Source organism: Chlorocebus sabaeus, chromosome 20 (genome assembly GCF_047675955.1).
Source record: "Chlorocebus sabaeus isolate Y175 chromosome 20, mChlSab1.0.hap1, whole genome shotgun sequence".
NCBI classification, from domain to species: domain Eukaryota; kingdom Metazoa; phylum Chordata; class Mammalia; order Primates; family Cercopithecidae; genus Chlorocebus; species Chlorocebus sabaeus.
This window is the reverse complement of record NC_132923.1, coordinates 88,259,472-88,282,858: the sequence shown is the minus strand read 5'-3', so window position 1 is coordinate 88,282,858 and position 23,387 is coordinate 88,259,472. Positions and strand designations below refer to the sequence as shown.

The 23,387-nt window shown below is 43.8% G+C and overlaps 1 protein-coding gene across 4 annotated transcripts in view; it reads right to left on the bottom strand.

The window, feature by feature from the left end:
• Positions 1-1,018: 1,018 nt before the first annotated feature.
• Positions 1,019-23,387, bottom strand: part of LOC103224854 (AGBL carboxypeptidase 4) — a 1,478,618-nt gene continuing 1,456,249 nt past the window's right edge. For 2 of the 4 annotated variants that reach the window (XM_073007314.1, XM_073007316.1), the window contains exons 12-13: positions 9,244-9,340; positions 1,019-2,449 (exon numbers count right to left, since the gene is read on the bottom strand). In XM_073007314.1, coding sequence (XP_072863415.1) covers positions 2,329-2,449; positions 9,244-9,340 — 218 coding nt within the window. In that variant the 3' untranslated portion in view covers positions 1,019-2,328. Of the gene's footprint in view, positions 2,450-8,323; positions 8,687-9,243; positions 9,341-23,387 lie in introns of those variants that run through there. The other 2 variants (XM_073007315.1, XM_073007317.1) reach the window with 1 other exon arrangement.

Here is a 23,387-nt window from a genome sequence, read left to right as displayed (position 1 = left end):
AGATGTCATTCAGACTCTTCTTGCACTCCTGTGGTGATGGGGAGTTCATGGTCTTCCAAAGGAGCCCATCCAGTGGTTGGCAATTCAATTCACTAAAAGTTTTCCTCATCCTGAGCAGAAATCTATCTTACTGAGACTCACTCTCCAGATTTGGTTATTACCTCTGGACAACACGGAACAAGTTTGCTTCTTTTGTCCAATGATGTCCCTTTAACTTTTTGGAGACTGTGATCTTTCTTTCCTATTCACACTCACTCTTATTTTTTATTTTAAACAATAAACTGCTCCATTCCTTTCTAATGGGGAAGGATTTGCAGACACCTCACTTTCCTAGTCATATTCCAAATGATCAAAGCTACCATTTAGTGAGCATATAAAGATTTTTGCCTACTTTTTCCACACCTAAGTTCATTAAACTTTCATAACTATTATAGCAAGGTAAGTATTACTATGACCATCTTTCAGGTAAGGAAACTAAGATCTAGAGATGTTAAATAACTTGCCTAAGATCACACAGTTTTAAAGAAATAGAAGTAGGGTTTGGATGCAGAATGAGCCAAAGTTGCCTGGATCCAAGTTTTTGCTCTTAAATCATCATTATACCTGCTGTTTGTGTAGTCTATGATCCAATTAATCAATGTAGTTTTAAATATATGGGCCAATATATGATCACAACATTATGGAAGTGACCTGGCCAAGGAAACATGGATCCAGACTATTGTCTCTCTCATTTTATGCACTCTGCCTCTTTTCATGCTATCTAAAATAATGCTATCATTTCCAAAAGACTGACACACTCTTGGTGCATGCCAAGCTGGTTGCAGTCAATTAAACTCCCTGGGACTTTGACACGGGAACTGCTGGAAATCAAGACTTGACTGTTGTCCCTTATTTTGATAACAAAGTCCTTGATCTCAAAGTCAGGGTTATACCAGTTTGGGGGTTTGCCTGTTGGTTCTTGAGCAGTGGGAGACCGAAAGGGAAAGGTGCCAAGAATGCTCAGAGGAACAGAAAAGCGGCACAAAACACTTTATTTGTGTTCCTATGGGCAAAACGAACCCAGGGGAGAGACTGTATGTACAACACGACATTTGTAGCCAATCAACGTATGGCTCTTTGTTATTATTTCTGAAAACCAGCATGCAAAGGAGAACAAGTTTTGCTTTTGATTTTTGTAGCAAACTTCAATAATCTCCAACCCAAACAAACAAACAAACAAACAAAAAATGCTTTAGTGGAGCTTTGTGCTAAGGGCTTTTCCTCCCTGGAGCCTTCCTGCCTCTCCCCGTCTTCTAATCCTCATTTCCGGGAGGTCATTTTAATTAGCAGGCTGTCATGGTGACTCAGCCTGCTGTTTCCACAGACAGGAAGGGAGCAGACTCCCCTGGACCCATTCATCATACAAAGGCACTTTACTCTTCACAAAAAATGCACAATATTTAGCTTGCTACACCTTGGGAATTGCTACTACCATTTTATTTTATCATTCTTCCCTGCCTCAGGGTGCATCCTTGTGTCTTTTGCATCTTCCTTGCCTGGCAATCACACTTTCCTCATTGCAGATTAGCAATGCCCACATCTTCAGGGGCCATGCTTAATCTCTGTCTCCTGGGATCTGGAGACTAACCATAATAAACCTTTTAAAATGAAGGACCAGTGCGTTTTTGTCTTTGGAGCTAAAATTTTAATGAAACTATCCAGGAAATAGGGAAATAGCTCTCAGCACAGTTTTCTAAATCTGCATGCTGGGGTTTGAGGGAATCAGGAAGCATGCAGCTTAGATACAGTGATCATATATTTAAGTCCACTGTGAATTCAAAAATCCTGTCCCATTGTTCCCTAGGATGCATTTGCCCTTGGGTTGCATGTGTTGTTGCTGTTGTTTTGGATCAGAAAATACAAACACTGCATTTCTAAATCTGTAAACAATCAAGCCTATTTAAAAGGTAACCATCTGCAGTAACTATAAAACTTAAAAATGTAAAGTGGCTTTGAAAGAACTGACCTGATATGTGTCAAGTATCTTAAAAGGGATGTGTAGGTTTTCCTCATCTTGGAAGATCTCTGTGTTGTAGAAAATAGCATCTGTGATCACCTGGTTCCAGTCTCCTATTTTGTTCCTGAGCTTTTTGAGCTGAAGGCTTACAATTGATTTTCCATTGGAAAAAGGGAAAATCAATGATGAAGTTTCTCATTGTATCCCTTCCCTTTCACTAGCCTATGCATTAATCCACAAATCCTTGGAAGCTAGAAAAGAGTGATTAATTTCATTCCCCAGCAGAAAATGCACGCTCCTGTCCCCATAAGACCTCCCAGGACTCCGTGTCTTTAAAAAGGGTTTGAAGGGTCTTTGTGGTTCACTGAGCTCTTCTTGTCCCCTTTGCCGTTGGGGTAGTTGCTGGCTGGGCCCCGCAGGAGTGGGTGCTTGTAAGGAGGGGATTTTTCTTTCCTGCAAAGGGGGAGATAACAGAAAGAGAGAAGACAGCACATATACACACTGTGATGAAATCATTTGTGTGCATGTCTATCTTCCCCACTGGACTGTAACCTCCCAGGAACAGTAACCTGGTCTTCTTCCCACAGACACTAAAGGTGACAAAGACCAGCAGGCATTGATACTGTCTTCAAGTTGCTTATAGCTTAGGAGAGGAGACAATTGCATAAAATACCTACACAAAACAATAACTATAATATGTGTCAGGAAGTGGTTAGTGTCATAAATATGAGAATCTCTTGAACTAAGTTTGAATTCAAATTGAAGAAGAGGATTTGGAACCCATCAAGCTCTGACCTTGGTGCACCCATTTTTCTTTACTGTTGATGAGTCATATATAAGGTAAAGACAGAATAGGTGGCACCACATAAAGGGACACCTTGCCCTAACATACCCTCCTTCCTTAAAGGAAGCCTTACTGCCTGAAAATCCACATTCATTGAAGAGCCTTGCTAACATAACAAGGCTGCCAGAATAGGTGAGATACAGCTAGACATCAGTACCTATTAACACCCTGGAGCACATGCATGGGGTGTAACTTATGGGCAATGTGATCTTGAAGCAGTTCCTTACCTTCTCTGGACCTCTATTTCTTTATTTCTAAAATAGGAGAAAAATTCATGTCCTTCCTGCCTCATAGGCCCTGGTAAATGGAGGTTGAAGAAGAGCTTTGTAAATTACAAGGTGCTATTCATCTGTCATTGAAGGATGTTGTTCTTAACACCCAAATGGAGCACAGGACGTAAATATGTTTTTACGGGGAGAAAGAGGAGGCAGGCCCAGGTTTGGTCATAGTTGGGGCAGCCATGGGGGGATGGTGGCAAGGGGACAAGTTGTGCAAAGGCTAGAGAGGACTGTGAATATGCAGAAGGACTTAGGGAGGGTGAGCTAGGAAGGCAAAAAGCCATCAACCAAAGATGGGGACACAGAGAGTGCAAGGAGCCACTGGAAGGCAAAACATCCCATACCTTTAGGTCTCTGCAGAGGCTGTTCCCTTCCCTACCTCTAAAGAGGTAGAGAAAGAGCCCCACTTCCTTTAGGAAGACAAATTCCCAAAAAATAAGCTTCCCCCATCCCTAGGCCTTTTTAGCACTTTGTACATCTCATCACTCCTCCGCCTGCCATTTTCTAGGTGGTTCTTTGTTCATCTCTTTCTCTTATGAGATGATAAGTTTGATGTGTATGCTTTTTCTCTATAATTCCTGAGCCAAGTGCAGGTCTGGTATGGGATAGGTGCTTGAGGAGTATTTGATGACTAGAAATGAACTTTCAGTCTTATCTTCACCATATCATTTACTCTAAACATTCTGGCCTTGTCATTGCTGTTGTGTGAAGTCAGGGACCCTTAACAGAGGGACCAGCTGAAGCCATGGCAGAAGAACATAAATTGTGAACATTTCATGGACATTTATTTGTTCCCCAAATTAATACTTTTATAATTTCTTACGCCTGTCTTTACTGCAATCTCTGACCATAAATTGTGAAGATTTCATGGACATTTATCACTTCTCCGATCAATATTCTTGTGATTTCCTATGCCTGTCTTTACTTTAATCTCTTAATCCCATCATCTTCGTAAGCTGAGGATGTATGTTGCCTCAGGACCCTGTGATGATTGCGTTAACTGCACAAATTGTTTAGGCCCCAGATATCAGGGGAACCCGCCTCTAATAATTCAATGTGAGTCCTTTTCTGCTTTCCCTAAGTGTCAGCTGGTCTGAGAAATAAAGGGAAAGAGTACAAAAGAGAGAAATTTTAAAGCTGGGTGTCCGAGGGAGACATCACGTCGGCAGGTTCTGTGATGCCCCCCAAGCCACAAAACCAACAAGTATTTATTAGTGATTTTCAAAAGGGGAGAGAGTGTATGAATAGGGTGTGGGTCAAAGAGATCACATGCTTCAGAAAGTAATAAAATATCACAAGGCAAATGGAGGCAGGGCGAGATCACAGGACTGGGGCAAAATTAAAATTGCTAATGAAGTTCCGGGCACACATTGTCATTGATAACATCTTATCAGGAGACAGAGTTTGAGAGCAGACAATCAGTCTGACCAAAATTTATTAAGCGAGAATTTCCTCATCCTAATAGGCCTGGAAGTGCTACCGGGAGACCAGGGCTTATTTCATCCCTTATCTACAACCGTAAAAGACAGATGTTCCCAGAGTGGTCATTTTAGAGACCTACCCCTAGGAATGCATTCTCTTTCTCAGGGATGTTCCTTGCTGAGAAAAAGAATTCAGCAATATTTCTCCTATTTGCTTTTGAAAGAAGAGAAATATGGCTCTGTTCCGCCCAGCTCGCAGGCAGCCAGACCTAATGGTTATCTCCCTTGTTCCCTGAACATCACTGTTATCCTGTTCTTTTTTCAAGGTGCCCAGATTTCATATTGTTTAAACAATTTGTGCAGTTAATGCAATCATCACAGGGTCCTGAGGTGACATACATCTTCAGTTTATGAGGATGACGGGATTAAGAGATTAAAGTAAAGACAGGCATAGGAAATCACAAGAATATTGATTGGGGAAGTGGTAAATGTCCATGAAATCTTCACAATTTATGTTCAGAGATTGCAGTAAAGACAGGCATACGAAATTATAAAAGCATTAATTTGAGGAACTAATAAATGTCCATGAAATCTTCACAATTTATGTTCTTCTGCCATGGCTTCAGCTGGTCCCTCCATTCAGGGTCCCTGACTTCCTGCAACACGTTGCCTTGGAATGTGTCTTGTTAGGTCCTGCTTCTGGCTGTTCTCTACTCTATTCCCCAACATGGAATACCCTCTCTCCCCTTTCTATTTCATCAATCAAAATTCCATATGTCTGTTAAAGCCAAGTTCAAGTGCCACTTCGTCTCTGAAGCTTTCTTGGGACATGCCTGCCAGCTACAAAATACTTGCCAGATTTTGTAGGAGAGGAACTTCTGCTTGGGTCTAACTTTTCTTTAGTGTGAAGGGGTCAAAGTGGATAATTTTGGGGACTTTCTCAGTTCTACCACAGCTCAGTAACACTCATGAATTATTTAGAATTTAATCTATGCTAGGCCCTCCACTATGCACTAAGGATACAGAAGTAAGTAAGACTGAGGACACTGAAGCTAGCAGAGAAGCCAGACATGCATAGAAGCTATGACAATACACCACAGGACACACCATGCTAGAGGTATGTACGAAACACAGTTAGGAGCTCAGCAGAGAGGAAGCAGCTCTGTCTCAGGTGGAGAATACAGACAAGGAAACAGAAGGTGTGATATTTGAACTGAGTTTTGAATGATAATTAGGAGCTCACCATCTACAAGCAGAAAGGGAGCTCATTCCAGCAAGAGGAAAAAGGATGTACAGAGACATGAAGGCAAGAAAACAGCTAACTTGTTTGGGTTGAAGCATAAGGCACAAGGTGATAGAAATCAGGTGGGATAGACAGGGTGCTCATGGGGGTGGAGGGGTGTAGAAAGTAGGAAATGAAGTTTAAAATGTAGGCCAAGGTCTTGAATAGCAAGAAGAGTTGAAACATTACCCTAAAGGTAATGGGGAGCCATGGAAGGTTTTTGAAAGAAGGCATAACCTGATACATAGTTGAGTACTTATACACTTTTCAGTATTGTTTGTTATCTTTACATTTATACTTGCCTTTATCCTCCACAAATCTGAGCTCACAATGGGCAGGGACTATTTATAATCCTCTAGCAGTTGGCACAAGGACTGGCACATAGTGGGCTCCAGTGTGTTGAGGAGCTGATAAGCCCCCTTACACACACATACAACCATCATAACCTCTCCCTGGAGCCAGCCCCTCCAGCCTGTGAATGAGCCTGAGTCCATCTCTTGCTCGGAGACCACAATCATGCTCTGTTTACCTACAGAAGCACACCTGCCCTGTTCCTTCTTCCTGTCTGATTTTATCCCCTTTGCTGGAGCATTTGGGGCTTACGACTGTACCACTGTGTGCTAAACAAAATGTGGGGCCTCAGCTTTGGTCATCAATGCCATGCCCCCGAGCCTGAGCTCTTGTGCCCACATTGCTGCCCCTCCCGAGGGACCCTATCTGAAGGGTGGCCCAGTATCCAATGATGCTGGCAGGTTTCTGCCAGCGTGTGAGCAGAAAGTGACATATTGTAATTATCCATGGAGATGGGAGAAAACAAAGATTAATTTTGAGTCAAAACATGTAATTTTCCTTTAAAGCCAGAACTGCTCTTTCACTTAAGCTATTTGATGCTTGGGTGGAAAATAATACAAAAAAGGGGAAGTATTTAAAACCCAAATTAGAGCTCAGAGTCTTGTACCCTCCTGGGAATTCATTTTTCAAGGATTACTGACCAATCTAGAGCTAAGTGGTACTCACAGTTTGATGAGGCAGAGGTGTGTGCATAGGGAGGAGGTTATTAATTTTTTTCTTAATTTAAGGGTGGGTGCATTTAGCTCAAGTCCTCAAAACTCTGAACTCATGAGGAAGGAGCTCTCTAGATCTTTTCTGAAGAGGGCTCCAAAGCTCAAGGCAAGGAAGTGCCATGAACAGTTAAACTCTGGGCCCTGAGATCTCCCCTGTGTCCTTTAGAGCTGTGTCAGGGTTCCATTCTCTCCCATCTCCAGGAACTCTTCACTGGTAGACACTGAACACACTGCACTGCAGGTGAGGGCCTGTGCTCCAGTCCTGGCTCTGACCACATGTCTTTGACCAGCTCCTTCTGCTCCCTAAGTCCCCATGTTCTCCTCTGTATCATAAAGAGAGACTAGAGGATCACTAAGGTCTTCCTGAGTGTCAGCACCATTTCATTGGTATATGACAATGCAACATGCAAGAAAAAAAATGATTAAGGATGAAGATAATTGTATTTAGGCAGAGGACCTGAAAGAGACAATCCCCAAATTAACTTGTAAATGAGATTCTAAGAATTCTTTTGAGTTTCATAAAGCTTTAAATGTTTAAGAACTTTAAACAATCAAGAATGACTTCTAAGAATGAACTGAGCACCTTCCTCTAGAGGTGAACTCCTCAGAGGTAGGGGTCATGCTTTAATCAGCCACTCATCCCAGCACTTCTTTCCTGTTAGGGGCCTGGTATAAAGTGTTGCTTTTCCTGAGTGAATGAACGAATGAATGTATACATGCATGTATGCACAATGCAGGCCAGGCACTTCAGGGGCACAAGAAATAGACGTGATTCTCCTGCAAGAGTTTCTAATATGCCATGCATGATGGGGGTGGGGGCACAAAGACTCCAGATGATTTAGAAACAATCTGAGACAGGGTATCAGAATGTCTTGTCATGAAGATGCTATGACATGGGGCTGAGAGATGTATGACTCATAGCATCGTGGAACATAGGCCCTGAGACATCACCCAACCAAACAAGTCAAAGGACTTGCCCTAGGTCTTGATGAGCTGGTTGGAAATCTGGGACTGGAGGACCTGAAAACATTTATTGAGCATCTACCAGCTGCTGGGCACTGTGCTAAGCTTGTGTCCATTCTACAAAACCATATTTAGATATCATTGTTATTAGCCCCATTCATAGATAAGCAGAGAAAAGCTTCAAGAGGCCAAGAAACTTGCCTAAGATCCTATGACTCACATGAGTCTGAGACAGAATTTGAACCCATGCTGACGAACTTCTACTTGAGGTGAACCTTAGTTATACTTCAATTCGGCTTTCAAATAATAAAAGCCTAGGAGCAAACCCTGGCTCTCCCAAAAACTCTTTGTCCTCAGGCATCTCACATCTTCTCATCGTCTTTCTGAGTGTCCTTTTCCTTATTTGTAAGATGGGGAATATAATGTCTATGAGGAATAAATAATACAATGTACACAAAGTACTCTGTACAATAAGTAAAGTGATTTATATTGTTTTTATTAATAACAGGGTAGGGAGGAAGGTGCATCAGTGCAAAGGCCCTGAGGCATCCACATACATGAGCAAGGTCATGGCAAAGGTCAGTGGAAAGAATGGTCTGGCAGGAGCCAGGAGTTGGGCATTGTCATGTCCTTCAAGTAGGAGGGACCACTGAGGGAGTGGGAGGTGAGTCTAAGAGATGGGGCAGGGCCAGCACATTCCAGATGCCATGTGATGTCACTGTCCTTATGCTAGCTGAGTTCACAGCCAGTGGTCATGGAAGTGCCCAGTGCTTCAGGCTCTGGCCAAGTCCTCAGACAGGATGGAGGCTCACCTCCTGACCTTCTCTCCTCAATGGCCCTGCAAGTTGGCCCCAGAAGAGGACCCAAGGTAGAACTTCTCAAGGGTGTGTCCTCTCCAGCCCAAACCTTTACATCTTGAGGGAAGGAGACTATCATGTACTGACAGCACTGTGCTGGGTGCTTTAACACATATCTCATAATAATCATGTATGTGAGGACTGCTGTCCTCACTTTATAGACGATGAAACTGAAGGATCAGAGAAATTCATATAGGAACCTCAGAGGATGAGGTATCAGGAGAGGTAGTGCATAGAAACACCCAAATTAGTTTAGAACAATGACTGAACCCAGCTCCCCAGCAAGCCCCATCCCTGTGGATTCCCAAGTTAGAACCAGGAATGTGACCTTGCCCTCACTGTCTGACCTCTTAATGATACTTTCTTTATGCTCAGGAAATATGCTCTTATGCCCCAAAATCTCTGTGGCAGGGCCAGGATTATCTTTCCTGCTGCACAGATGGGATGCTGAGTGTCAGCAAGAGGCTAAGGGAAGTTGCCCCTGAATACAGCCAGTGGAGCAGAACTCAAGCCCAAACCTCTCTGCTCTGCCACTTACCGTAGTCTCGGCATGGGAATTGCCACCTTTTCAACCATGGGGTTCAGCCGATAATAGTCCAAAAAGGTTCTTGCCACGTTCCGCCCCAGCTTCATATCTGCAGGTGTGTGTGTTAAGGAGCAACTTTGAAAAGAGATTGAGACAGAGTGAAAAGAGGACTACTAATAAAAATAATAACAGTAATAAAAACAGTTACACCACTCATTGTTCTAAGCTTTTTGTATGTGCTCTCTTTTTTGATCCTTGAAAAACCTTAAATGGTAATCACTATTATTGTCCTAATTTTATAGATAAGAAAACTGAGGTGCATCGCAGTGAAGTAATTTGCCTAAGGTCACAAAACTGGGAAAAGAAGGAGCCAGGATATGAGTCTAGGGAGTCTTACCCCAAAGCCTGTGCTAGTAGCTTTCAGGGTACAGCCCTTTGGAAATCACTGGGCTGCTCTGGTCTAGCCTCAGGTGGCTCAGGATGGAGCCAGGTAAGCAAAAACCCCAAGGGCAAGAGACATTGGTTGTATATAGACCAGTGCCTGCTTGACCCTTAGGGCTCAGTCATCCACTTTAGTAACCTCAGGCACAATGGTAAAACCCTGTGACCCTAAATCATGTTCCCACTGCACCTTGAAATTCCTCCAACAATGAATCTTTCTGGTAACGATTTGTGATTGTAAAAGCACAAACTTCTTGGGGAAGGGTCAATTTCATATTGACCATTAACACCTTAATATGAATGAGTACAACAATCATTATTCAACAACAGAATATCTTCTCTGTGCATTATAGCTCACATCTCTGGGCTTCATACATGTTATTTCCTCCGCTGAAGTTCCTCCCTACCTGCTCCTGCCTTCTCCTCAGCTAATTCATACCCCTTGCTTCTCTAATGAGGTGATATTTCTTTATTAGAGCCCTCCAGGATATTATTCTCTCTTCCCAGAACTGTGATTGGTGCCCTTGTCCCACATTTTCATGACTCCTGAGCTGGCTTCATTCAAAGCACTTATCACTTATCTCACAGCATGGGAATTATGTGTTTACTCAGCTTAATCCTTAGCCATTCCTTCTCCCTCATCTCTTAGCTCTGAACATCCAAGCTGTCACTAACCCTTCTCCAAGACACCTACCATCTCTTGAATGTTTTCACTTCTTTCCACCCCCCTAGAATAGGCCAGCATCATCTTTCTCCTAGATTGCTGTCATCCTGTCCTAACTAGTTTCCCTGCCACAGAATTGCCCCCCTCTGGTTCATTTTCTACAGTGCAGCCAGAGGGATTCTGCAATGCAGCTCTGAGTATGTCACTCAGCTGAGTAAAACCCTTCAGTGGTTCTCAGTTGCCTTCAAAGTCCAAATCTCTGAGCATGATTTACAGTATTGTTCATAGTCAGGTCCCTGATTATTTTCTCAACATTATGCTTGCTACCTCCCACCTACTCCCCTTGCCCTTCACATTCTGGAAACACTGAGCTTCTTCTGCCTCCAGGCCTGTGCCCCATATGTGCCATCTTTCCAGACCACTCTTCCTCCCTTCACATGCCTTCCAGGGCCCACTCCTTCTCAGCTTCAAGAACTCAATTCAGTTGTCACTCTACTGGATAAGTCTTCCTTGGCTGTCCTTGCTAGGACAGGAGTCTCTCCTAGGTTTTCCCACAACCTCTTCTTCCTAGCCTGCACCAACCACAGCACTAATCATACTGTATTTTACCTGTCTCTTCTTTTCAATAGCCCCTTTTAGCAGGCAAGCTCTATGAGGCAGAGGTCTTATCTGTCTTATTCATCACCTAAATACCCATGTACTCATCTGACAATAAGTATGAAATATATATTTGTTGAATTAACAAATCATAGCTGGCTGGGTGCGGTGACTCATGCCTGTAATCTTAGCACTTTGGGAGGCTGAAGTGGGTGGATCACCTGAGGTAAGGAGTTTGAGACCAGCCTGACCAACATGGTGAAACCCCATCTCTACTAAATACAAAATTAGCTGGGTGTGGTGGCGCATGCCTGTAATCCCAGCTACTGGGGAGGCTGAGGCAGGAGACTCACTTGAACCTAAGAGGCAGAGGTTGCAGTGAGCCAAGATCACACCATTGCACTCCAGCCTGGGCAACAAGAGTGAAACTCCATCTCCAAAAACAATAAAAACAAATAAATAAATAAATAATAGCTAATACTCATATAATGTTTAATATGTGCTAGGCAATCTTTTTTTAAAATATACTTTAAGTTCTGGGATATGCATGCAGAACATGCAAGTTTGTTACATAGGTATACATGTGCCATGGTGGTTTGCTGCGCCCATCAACCCATCATCTACATTAGGTATTTCTCCGAATGCTATCCTTCCCCAGCCCCCAACCCCCTGTCTGGCCGCGGTGTGTGTTGCTCCCCTCCCTGTGTCCATGTGTTCTCATTGTTCAACTCCCACTTATGAGTGAGAACATGTGGTGTTTGGTTTTCTGTCCCTGTGTTAGTTTGCTGAGAATGATGGTTCCAGTTTCATTCATGTCCCTTCCAAGGACATTAACTCATTCTTTCTTATGGCTGCATAATATTCCATGCTGTATATGTGCCACATTTTCTTTATCCAGTCTATCATTGATGGGCATTTGGGATGGTTCCAAGTCTTTTCTATTGTGAATAGTGCTACAATAAACATACGTGTGTGTGTCTTTATAGTAGAATGATTTATAGTCCTTTGGGTATATACCCAGTAATACAATTGCTGGATCAAATGGTATTTCTAGTTCTAGATCCTTGAGGAATTGCCCCACTGTCTTCCACAATGGTTGTAATTTACACTCCCACCAACAGTGTAAAAGTGCTCCTATTTCTTCACATCCTCTCCACCATCTGTTGTTTCCTGACTTTTTAATGACTGCCATTCTAACTGGTGTGAGATGGCATCTGATTGTGGTTTCGATTTGTGTTTCTCTAATGACCAGTGATGATGAGCTTTTTTTCATATGTTTGTTGGCCGCATAAATTTCTTCTTTTGACAAGTGTCTGTTCATATCCTTTGCTCACTTTTTGATGGGGTTGTTTGTTTTTTTTCTTGTAAATTTGTTTAAGTTCCTTGTAGATTCTGGATATTAGCCCTTTGTCAGATGGAGAGATTGCAAAAATGTTCTTCCATTCTGTAGGTTGTCTGTTCACTCTGATGATAGTTTCTTTTGCTCTGCAGAAGCTCTTTAGTTCAATTGGATCCCATTTGTCAATTTTGGCTTTTGTTGCCATTGCTTTTGGTGTTTCAGTCATGAAGTCTTTGGTGCTGTGCAATCTTTTAAGTGCCTTATGTATATTGACTCATTTAATTCTCACAATAACCCAATGAATTAGGTATATTATTCCCACTGTTCAGAGAAGATAAGTGATTTCCCAAAATGTTGGGCACCTAATGAAGAGCTGGGATTGAAAGTGAGTACCCTGGCTGCATGTGTTTATCTTCCTTCCCAAACTACCTCTCCAGCACCTGCACCATTCCATATTCACTTCTGTGTCTCTCTTGCCTAACACATGGTAGGGTACTCCACCTACTGAGAAACAAGACTCACATCCCTGACTCAGGAATAGGTGAGGGGGGCATGCAGGGTAATATGTAGAGGAGGAGGAACCTGAGGTTGGTCCTAGGGGATCAGTGGAGAAGGACCATTCTCGGCTGGTCTATAAAGGCAGGACAACTGAAGGGGCATTTCGGGGAGAAAACACAGAGTGAGCAACAGTGCAGAAATGATTTACCAAGCATCCATCTATCCATCCATCCATCCAACAAGCATATTTGGAAGCCTCCAGTGTGTCAGGGCTTGTGTGAGAGGAGTGTTTGGTGGGAGGGGTCTTTGTAGGTCACAGTGGAAAGGACAAAGTGGAGTGGGAAGAAAATATGCAGTTGCTTGCATTTGCAGGACTGTTGGGCAGTTGCCACAGGCCTTCCTTCAGTGCTGTCTGGGGCTGGGCCAGGTCTTCTGGGCCATTACTCCATCCAGGACCATGGTGATAGACAAGTGTTTGAGAAATAGGCAAGTGAGTTCTCAGTGAGTTCTTCTTCTTCAAGAAGTCCCCAAGCTGGGGTTGGACATGGCCTAGAACATGAAACCTAGCATTTGCAGAGCACCTACTATGTGCCAGGCACTGCACTGGCTGCTTTGCCTAAAAGTGCATTTTAATTTTCAATTTTTATCTCTTTTTTGCTATGGGAGGTTAAGGAATTTGTCCAAGGCCACATAACTGGTAATGGCACTGTCAGGACTCAAACCCAGGCAGGTCTGTCTCCAGAACCATGAGCTTTCCACTATCCTGGCCCATTTCCTGATTTGAAGGCACCTTTTCTGTCAAATCCTGAGTCATCCCAGGCCAGTGCCTGATGGGAAAAGGAAAAACACCAGACAAGCTGTTTATGACAGTGAAATGTACTGCAGGCTTGCTGGGCTCTGGGGCTGCCACCTGCTTTCTTCTTCTGGATGTGACTGACCTTCTCTGTCCTCTTGTTTAAAAAGTTCACAAGCTGGCATTGGGCATGACCTCTCTGAGCAGCAGACTCCGGAGGCCGTCTCACCCACCTTTCACCCAGCCAGTCTCCAGCTGGCTGGAGGAAACCAAATCGTGGTTGTGTGCACCAGCAGTAAGAGCTACAGGGCACAGAGGAAAGCAGAGGTTCCTGTGGATTGAGCTAAAAGATTGCAGCAAACGTTTTTGAGGCAGACGTATTTAATCCAAATCCTGGCTCTGCCACATGCTGTGTATGGCAGATTGTATTTTCCAAAGATGCCTGCAACGGTATCTCCAATCTCCCATGTTATCATAGTACATGACCTTGCCACTCCTTCCTCTGAGTAGTATACCCTTCCCTTGAATTTGAATGGGCTTGGTACTTGTCTGTAACCAAAAAAATGGCAGAAGTGGGAGAAGTGAAATAGTGGGATTTCTGAGGCGAGGCCAGAAAAGGTGAAGTAACTTATCCTTGCTTGCTGAAATTCTCAAGCTGGAGTCCTGAGCCTCCATGTGAGCAGTCTGACTGCCCTGAGACCCTGAGACTATAGAAAGAGAGAGGAGAGAGATTCCTAGCCAGCCTACAGCTCCTCCAGCACTCTACTGTTCCATCTCCAGCCATTGTCTGACTGCAACACACCACTCTCTAAGCTAGAACCAACCTGTTGAGGCCTCCTCAAATTTCTGACCCACAGAGAATGTAGGAAAATAGCTATTGTTTTAAGCCACTAAGTTTTGGGGGAGATTTTCTAATGTAGAACTAGAGAACTAGAACACTGTGTGACCTTGCATGAGCCAGTTCATTTTCCTGAGTTGCAGTTTCCTGCTGGCAGTGTTGTTGGGATGAAGAGTGTGACTGCACCTAGTTGATGAATAACATAGGGGTTGGATGAATGAATGAATGAATGAGGAAGAGAGAAACCTGATCCCTTTCTCACACTGAGAGCCAGACTTAAAGCAACTGTAGGAGGTAGCTTTGTAAATCAATCCTCTTGAACTCTGCTAGGGAAAGGGGATGGGCTGTTCCAGCAAAATGTGCCATTGTAAGGTATTGATCATTTTGGACAGGATCTGTTTAGAAGCCAGTGTTTTAAAGATGGGCATTGTCTGGGACAACTCTCTTCCCTTCCCCCTCCAACCCTATTACATATTCCCTAACCCTGAAAGTCTCACTCTAGATTATTTACTGCAATGGCCCTGTTTGAGTCAAGAAATAGGACATGGGCAGGAGGAGAGGAGGGATTGATTGAACATTTTCAATTAAAACAAGCTGTCTTTGAACAAAGATTTAAAATCCAGGCAAGAAAGGCAATAATTCTCTTGGCTGGAATGCTTTCCACTATATTGTAGAATTAAGAGATAAAAAATTGGGGGTGAAAACTCCCAACTATTCATTATAAACAAAAATCTCAAGATGGTCTGTAAGTTAAAAATCTCATCATTTTCTGGTTCCTATGTAGGTCATTGATCTCTTTCTCAAAAATGGCAGGGTATAGCCAGTCACATGGGGAAGATGGAATCAAGACACTTAAAGCAATAAACCAGGAGAATTCAGCTGGGATTGTCCAAAACTTGGACTGATTCTGTGACTTTCATACAGAGCTCTTTTGAAAAAAAGGGCAGGTGTAAGTATCCCCAGCCTCCTATTTAATGGGGACCTTCAACAGGTAATGAAGGTTTGAACATTTACTGTTCATTCCCATTCATTCACTCATTCCTTCACGCATCCATTCAAATGTTTGTTGGGCTCCTCCCATGTATATACTGCTATGAAGAGGACAGGGATTGGGGTTAAAGGAAAATTAGACAAATACACTTTATAGCCTAGAGAAGGAAACTGACATGTTCCAGTTAACTATATTACATGAGAGGCTGTTGCACTGTCATCTTCAGAAAAGCAGGAACTATTTTTTTTTTTAAAGTTTACTCCACAATGCATACAATGTAGTTACTATCACCAATCCTCACCAAAGCCCTGCAAAGTCAAAGTACAATTCTACATATATTTCACAGATGAGGACATTGAAAACAAGAGAGTTTGCATAACTAATTCAGTCTCATGGCATGAATGTAACAAAGGTAGCATATGAACTTCAGTGTCTTCTAACAGCGTGCATATGTTATTTCCCTTCTTGAGTGTAATCAAAAATTCGAACACAAAATTCTGTGGATGTGTGGAAGAAGACTGAATTCCAAATGGAGGAATTGTAAAAAGCTTCATGGAGGTGCACATACAACAAAGATTTGAAGGACAAAGACAGGTCTTAAAGTGGGAGGAAGAGAAAGACAAGTATCAGCAGAGAAACGGAGTGTGGCCAGGCACATGACATGAAATAACACAGAAAAGGGTCCGAGGGCCCATGTAGCTAAACGTGTAGAGTGGAATGTGATGCTGAAATATTAGGCTAGAGACAAGTGAGTGAAGGCTTTGAATGTCAAGTTAAGAAACTTAAACTTCTATTCTGTAGGCAATAAAAGCCAACGAACATATATGGGTTGTATTTGTCATTCATTTAGTCAATGTATATTTACTGATCAGCTACTATGTTTATTATGTTCAGGCTTTTTGGAAGGCTCAGGGTATACTATGGTTAAAATCAAAGAAGACAAAACCAAGACAGTGGTTCTTAAGTCTAGAAGCAGAGATAAATAGCGAGGTAGTAAAACAAACCAAAAAAACCACACACACATATTGCACTTAATATAGTACTATGAAGAAAATGCACAGAGTCTGTACCTGCGGATAATGCAGGCATGGGAAGGCCTCTCTGAGGAAGAGATATGAACTGGGAGTGAACAGTGACTGCAGCAGTACCTATGAAGAGGGAAGGGTGTCTGGGAAGGGTCCTCAGCTGAGAGACAGAAACTGGAAGAGGGCTGGCGGAGGGTGATGGGCAAGGGCTAGATCACCAAGACCTCTGGGCCACCTTAAGGAGTCTGGACTTTCTTGGTGAATGGGAAGCTACTGAAGAGTTTGAAGCAGGAAAGTGACACCGTCTTATTTTTATTTCCAAAGGTCACTGCTGCACTAAAAGAGAAGGCAAGAGTGGAAGCAGGCAGAGTAGCCAGGGATGACTGCAATGGTCCAGGAGAGGACAAGGGAGACCCCGGCTGTTCAGAGGCAGTAGAGATGGGAAGATGTATTTGTGGGAAGAGCCAACAGGACCTGCTGCCAGGTTGGATGTGGGGCCCAAAGGAGAGGAAGGAATGAAGGATGACTCCTTCATCTTTGGCTTTAGCAGCTGGGTCAATGGGGTGCCCTGATCTGGCATTTGAAAGAATGAGGCAGTAAGAGCTTCAGGGGAGAGAGTAGGAGGTCAGTTCGGAGCATGTTGGGTTTGAGCTACAAGACATTAAGTATCCAGGTTCTGAATCAGAAATGGGAAAAAAAATCAGAAAATGGGAATTGTTTCTGAATTTTCAGCTCTTTGGGATTATTCATGCTACAAATTCTTGCTGACTGTGCAGTGTGTTCCATTCTGCTCAGCTCTCCACCTCTTCCTCTCTGCTCTCAGGGTGTCCCAAGGGCTTTAGGAGAATGGCAATAACTGAAGGATCCTCTCTTCTCCTGTCTCAGGGCCTCAGATCTGGGGCCTTGAGTGTGCACACAAGTGGGAATCAAGAGACCAACATGGTTTTCATCATTAACTAGCCATGTGACCTTGGGCCATTTCCCTTCACTGGGCCTAACTTCTCTGTGGGTAGATGTGGTCTCTCGAGTCCTTTTTCAGTTAACATGGTATATTCAAGCAAAGCCTTCAATACAATAAGCTTGTGAGAAATCCTATCCTCATTCTTTCATTCACAAATATATATGGAGAACTGACTATGTGCCGTTATTTTAGACACTTGACATATACAGTGAACAAAACTGACAAAGACCTCTGTCTTTATGGAGTTCAAATTCTAGCTATGGAAAACAAGCTGTAGACCTAATAATACATGTGTAAATTATATAGAATGCTGGAACATAGTAAGTGCTATGGAGTAAAGATAAAGAATAGGGTAAGGGGAGGGCTGGGGACAAGGAGAAGATCACAGCATTAAGTAGAGTGCTCAGAGAGACCTCCTTGAGAAGGTGGGGTGGGGATGGGCTTGGGGAGGTGAAGGCGCTGGCCAGCATCAAAGCGGAGTTAATCCTCCTCATCTGAAACACAGCCCTGACCAGTCATTTCACAATTAGACTCTTGCTAAATCCAACCCAATCCCAAACTGGGGATAATAATCAACCTCAGGGATGAGTCCTCCTTCGTGGGGTCAGGAACACCTCTTTCGTAGCAATGGCTGTTTTCTGTCTGCAGGTCCAGGTCCTCTTCGCCTCCCAGAGCAGCTTCGGCGGAGACAAGTCTCACACACATCCTCTTGTCTGGCCTGTGGCCTCCCTTCCCTGTCCTGCTCCTCCCCTTGTGGACTCATCTCTGAAGCCTTCTTCATACTTCTCACTCCCTGCAACTCTTCTAGAACCCTCAGCAAGTTCAGCTGGCCTGACTGCACTAAAGGGTGCTGAGCTCTGCCCCGCTCCTCAGACATAATATCCCACTTCTCCTTTCCCCCTACTTGTGGGCCATGGCAGCTCTGGTTACCATCCCTATTTTGCAGATGAAATATCAGAAGTCACTTGTCTGATGAGTCACATCAAGTATTGGCGCAAGGAGGATTGAAACCCATTTGTTCATTTATATATTCATATTAAGTGGTTTCTATGTGACAGACACTGTTCTAGGAGCTGGGATACAACAAAGAGAAAACAGACATATCTCTGTCCTCATAAAGGTCTTTTCTTGCCATTATCCTGCTTCCAAATAAGAAAATTGAACTCCTACCTGCTCCCTGTTTGGAAACTGCCACCTAGAATTCATTTTCTGCTCATACTCCTGCCCCTCCCAGCAACAGATTATCACCATTAAAGGGGGAAGATTAATTGTGCAGAGGGATAGGCCAAGGAAAAGTGATTTCACTTTGGTAAGGCTGACAGCGCTGCTAGAATATTAAAAGGCACCTGCCTAGGAACCTCTAGGTAAAGCCAGAAGAAAAATGTGACAATGAAATATCTTTTGTCTCTGCCTCCCTACCAATCCTCCCACAGTGTCGGACAAGTGCATGACTAAACAGATGAATCCTTCTCTGAAGTGCAGTGTGAAGGCTGCCGATGTCATTGCAGAGTCCTTTCCCATTGCAGGCAAGTCCAGAGGCACCCCCTAGGTAAGAAGACCTGTAAAAGAGAGGAGAGGGAGAGAGGAAAGGGAGATGGAGAAGGAGAGAAAGCGAAAAAGAGAGAGATGGATTAGAGAGTCAGGGATAGACAGCAGGAGAGAGGAAGAGACAAAGAGGCCGCAGAGGCAGAGACCAGAAGCGAGAGAGATGCAAACCAACAGAAAAATACGGAGAAACTGGTCAGGATGAAGCAAGAAGATGAGGAGAGAAGGATAATCAGAGAGGCTGAGAGAGACTCAGGCTTGAAAACTGAGAAGAAATGGGGTGGGGGCAGAGAGAGAAAAACAGAGCAAATGAAAGAAAAGGAAAGAATCAAACTGAAAGAGGCGTGAGAGAGATACAAATGTAGGCAATAGGAGAAGGGAGGGAGAAGGGAAAGAAAGGCAAAAGATGAGATAGAAAGAGACAAAAGGAAGAAGTGCAGAGAAGCACAGCTGCAGAGGACAGACTGTAAATGCGATGTGTAAGACTGAAATAGCGACAGGAACAGTGAGAGACTGAGAAGGACCGAGAGAAGAAGGTGGAGAGACACAGACAGGGACGGGAAGTGAGGCCTCTTTTTTGATGGGCGAAATGCAATTCCACAGAGTAGGTATTTCCTGAGAGGCTCACTTCACGGAGGAGGCTGGAGATGAATGCTTACACGGAAATTGTGGGAAGAGTGTCCAATTCATCACAGAATGAATTCAAGTTTGGGGTAACTATAAGGCTCGAAATTAGTTTTCCATTGCCACTGTAACAAATCACCACACACTTAGTGGCTTAAAACAACAGACATTTATTCTCTCAATTCTGGAGGCCAGAAGTCAGAAATCAGTTTCACTGGGGCCAAACTCTAGGTGTCACAGGCCTGCATTCCCTCCACAAGCTCTGGGGAGAAAACAGAGAAATAGTTGGTTTCTGGTGGTTGCTGGCTTTCCTTGCTTGTGATCACATCATTTCATCTCTGCCCCCATGGTCACATTGCCTCCTCTCTCTTCAGTGTATGTCAGATCTTCCTCTGCTTCTCTCTTCTAGGGGTACATGTGATCGTATTTAGGACCTGCTCAGATGATCAGGATAGTCTCAACCTTCCATCTGAAGAGTCTCAACCATAACATTTACAAAGACCTTGTTTCCATATAAGGTATTATTGATAGGTTCTAGGGATCAGGAACTGAATGTCTTTGGGGTCATTATTCAGCCCATTCTACACTGCCTGAGAGTTCATCGGCTTAGCTAAGAGCTGGCATATGAAGTGTCCTGGCATACCCAGGACGAAGGTGCTGGGTGTCAGGGGTGGAATTCTGGCTCTGTGTGAGACACCTTGCTGGGTGCCCCACCAACTCCACCCCACCTGACCTACACAAGCATCAAGTGGATTTACCAGGACTCAGACCCAGACATGTCTAATTTCAGAGTGCTTTTTGCTGGCATTATTTGCTGCCTCTCAAGGGCAATGTTGCCTACTTTACCTCTTAAACATAGTAAATCTGCTGCTCCCCTTCCTCCACTGCTATTGCATTGTTCGGATCCTTGTCTCTTATCTGAACTATTGCTTCAGCGTCCTAATTGGTCTTCTGGCTTCTGGTTTCTCTCCATTATTGCTGAGAATGATGTTCTCACAGTTGCTGACCTTGTCACTTCCTGACCTATAACCCTACACTGTCACCTCCAAGGTAAGATCTAAACTCTTAGATCTGGCTTTCATGACCTTCCATAAGCTCCTCTAAGCCTTATCTCCTGACACTGTATTCCATTGTGCGTGTATTTAGAAGGCCAGGTTTAAAGTCCACAAAGCGTGGGTTTTAATCCTGGCTCCTACATGTTTAGCTGTGTGAACCTGGGCAGGCTATTTACTGTCTCTGAGCCTTAGTTTCCTCATCTCCACAATAGATAATGCTTCCTACCTCAGGATTATTGTGTTGATTAAAAATTATATATCCAAGGTACCCAGTACAATGCTGGTATGCAGTAGCTTTTTTATTATCATTACTACATATGAAACTGTCATCTCCAACAAGGTATGAGCTCTTTAAGGACAAGAATGTGTCACGTTCACATTTGTTTCCAGAGTTATTTAGCACGTTAGGCCTATGAACAAAGATAGGGAGAAAAAGTAAGACTAAAACAAATCAAGATGAGAGAGAGATAAAGAAAAGGACAGAGAGACAGAGGCAGGGAGAGATGAAGAAACTATTTGTAAAATTCTGTGTTTTCTGGATGTTCGGTATAACGCCTTGTAGGTTTCTTCCACGCTGTGTGCCTCGGTTTCCTCTCCTGTAAATTTGGCGGGCAGTTGAACTCGATGATCTCTAGTTCTAATTCTCACTCTCTGCTCTAGCCTGGGAAAAGTGTTTCCCTGGAGCAGGGGATACCCTTTCTGACCAAGCCGATGAGAGGCAGCTTCATCAGGTGTCCAGTGCTGCCCACCACCCTAATGGGGTCTTTTGAGGAGAAGCCAGGTTAGAGGCTGGTGGGCTAGAACAGATGGAGAGCTGACCTCAGTTATAATGTGCCTGATTCTGGTGGGATAACCTTGGCGGGCATTTGGACTTTAGACCACATTAGGCAGGTTGCTGTTATTAATTTACTCATTCATTCATTCTTTATTTTTCATTCATTCATTTATTTTTGAGACGGAGTCTTGCTCTGTCACATAGGCTGGAGTACAGTGGCGCGATCTTGGCTCACTGCAACCTCTGCCTTCTGGGTTCAAGTGATTCTCCTGCCTCAGCCTCCCTAGTAGCTGGGACTACAGGTGTGTGCCACCACGTCTGGCTAATTTTTGTGTTTTTAGTAGAGACGAGGTTTCGCCATGCTGACCAGGCTGCTCTCAAACTCCTGACCTTGTGATCCATACGCCTCAGTCTTCCAAAGTGCCGGGATTACAGGCATGAGCCAATGCTCATTCATTATTTATTACTCATTGATTCATTCAACAGATAAGTTATCAATCACCTCTTCTGTGCTGGGCCATGTAATAGGTATATAGAACATTCACACTGGCTATGTAGAGTAATCAAAACAGGGATGACTGTGCTCTCAATCTGTTTATAGTCCAGGTATTATTGACATGTTTGGCTAAAAGATTCTGTGTTGTGGGGACAGTCCTGTGCATTGTAGGGTGTTTAGCAGCATCCCTGGTTTCTCCCACTAGATGTCAGCAGCATCCACCTCATTGTGACAACCAAGTGTGTCTTCAAACATTGCCAAACATTCCCTGGGGCAAATGCACCTGTGGGTGAGAACCACTGGTCTACCGGTTGTACAGTATCTGGTGGAGATGCAGCAAGTGACATGAGAGAGGTGGGCCGGATCTTGACTGGGAAGGGTCTTGGCTTCCCTACTTGGAAACAAGTAATCCCTGAATGGATCCCTGGAGACAGGGAAGGGGAGAGGGATCCCACTCACAGGCTGCATTAATCTGGTAGACTGTTATCTATTACTCCTCCTCATTACTTTGGCAGGGAAGAGTGTCCTCCCTCCATTTCTAGCACACCTCAATACCCGAGATGCCTCTCCCTTCTCTACTTGCCCAAGACTGCTGGTATTTATAGCTTGTCTGTCTAACTCAGACCCACTTCTCACTCAAGAGGGAAATTAATCTCTCTCTCCAGATCCCACACTATCACTTGCCTCATGGCTTCCTCATTTGCCTGCTCTTCCAATCCAGGCACCAGCAATTTCCCAGCTGTGCCTCCCTTTCTCCACTGACAGTTGACCATGGCTCTGAAAATTGGCTCTTGGAATCAGTTGTGCCTGCCCAGCTGGGCCCCAGCTCAGCAGTGCCTGGGACTTTGATGCAGTTCAACCTGAGAGGGGGCTCTGCTTTTCTGAGAGATACTCAGCTCCTGCTTGTCTCACATATATTTTTAGAAACTTCAACTGGATGCACAGTTAAAAATGAGACTGAAGACCAAAGTAAATATTTGCATAGCAGGATCTTGGAGTGGCAGGGAAGAGAGAAGGAAGAGAGGAGTTCTGATGGGCCTGGCTTCAGGCCTCAGCTCTGTTTCTGAGTATTTCTGCACTTGCTTGGGGCAAGTCTCCTCTAGGTATCAGTTTTCCAGTCTGTAAATTTGGAGGAGGGATTAGCTTGTGGATGAAATGTTTTGAAACATTTCAGCTCTGATGTTCTGTGAGCCTGTATATCAGAAGGGCCATTAAGGGGTTCCTGAACCCTCTGATAGTACAGACAAACTATGTAAATTTTCTGGGGAAAGTATTCATAATTTTCTATAATTTTCAGAAAAAATCAGCATCTTCTAAAATGTTAAGAATCTCTGCTCTAGGTCTATGGATAGAGATAATTGAGTTTATCACCACCTTCCTGGTAATATTCCTTCTTCTCATTTTCTGACCTGTTCCCTTGTTATAGTCTGACTCCTCTGGGATTAGTGAGAATCTGGCAGAGTGCGGGGGAGTAAAATCAAGTTAGACTTGAAATGGAATGAACAATATGAAGA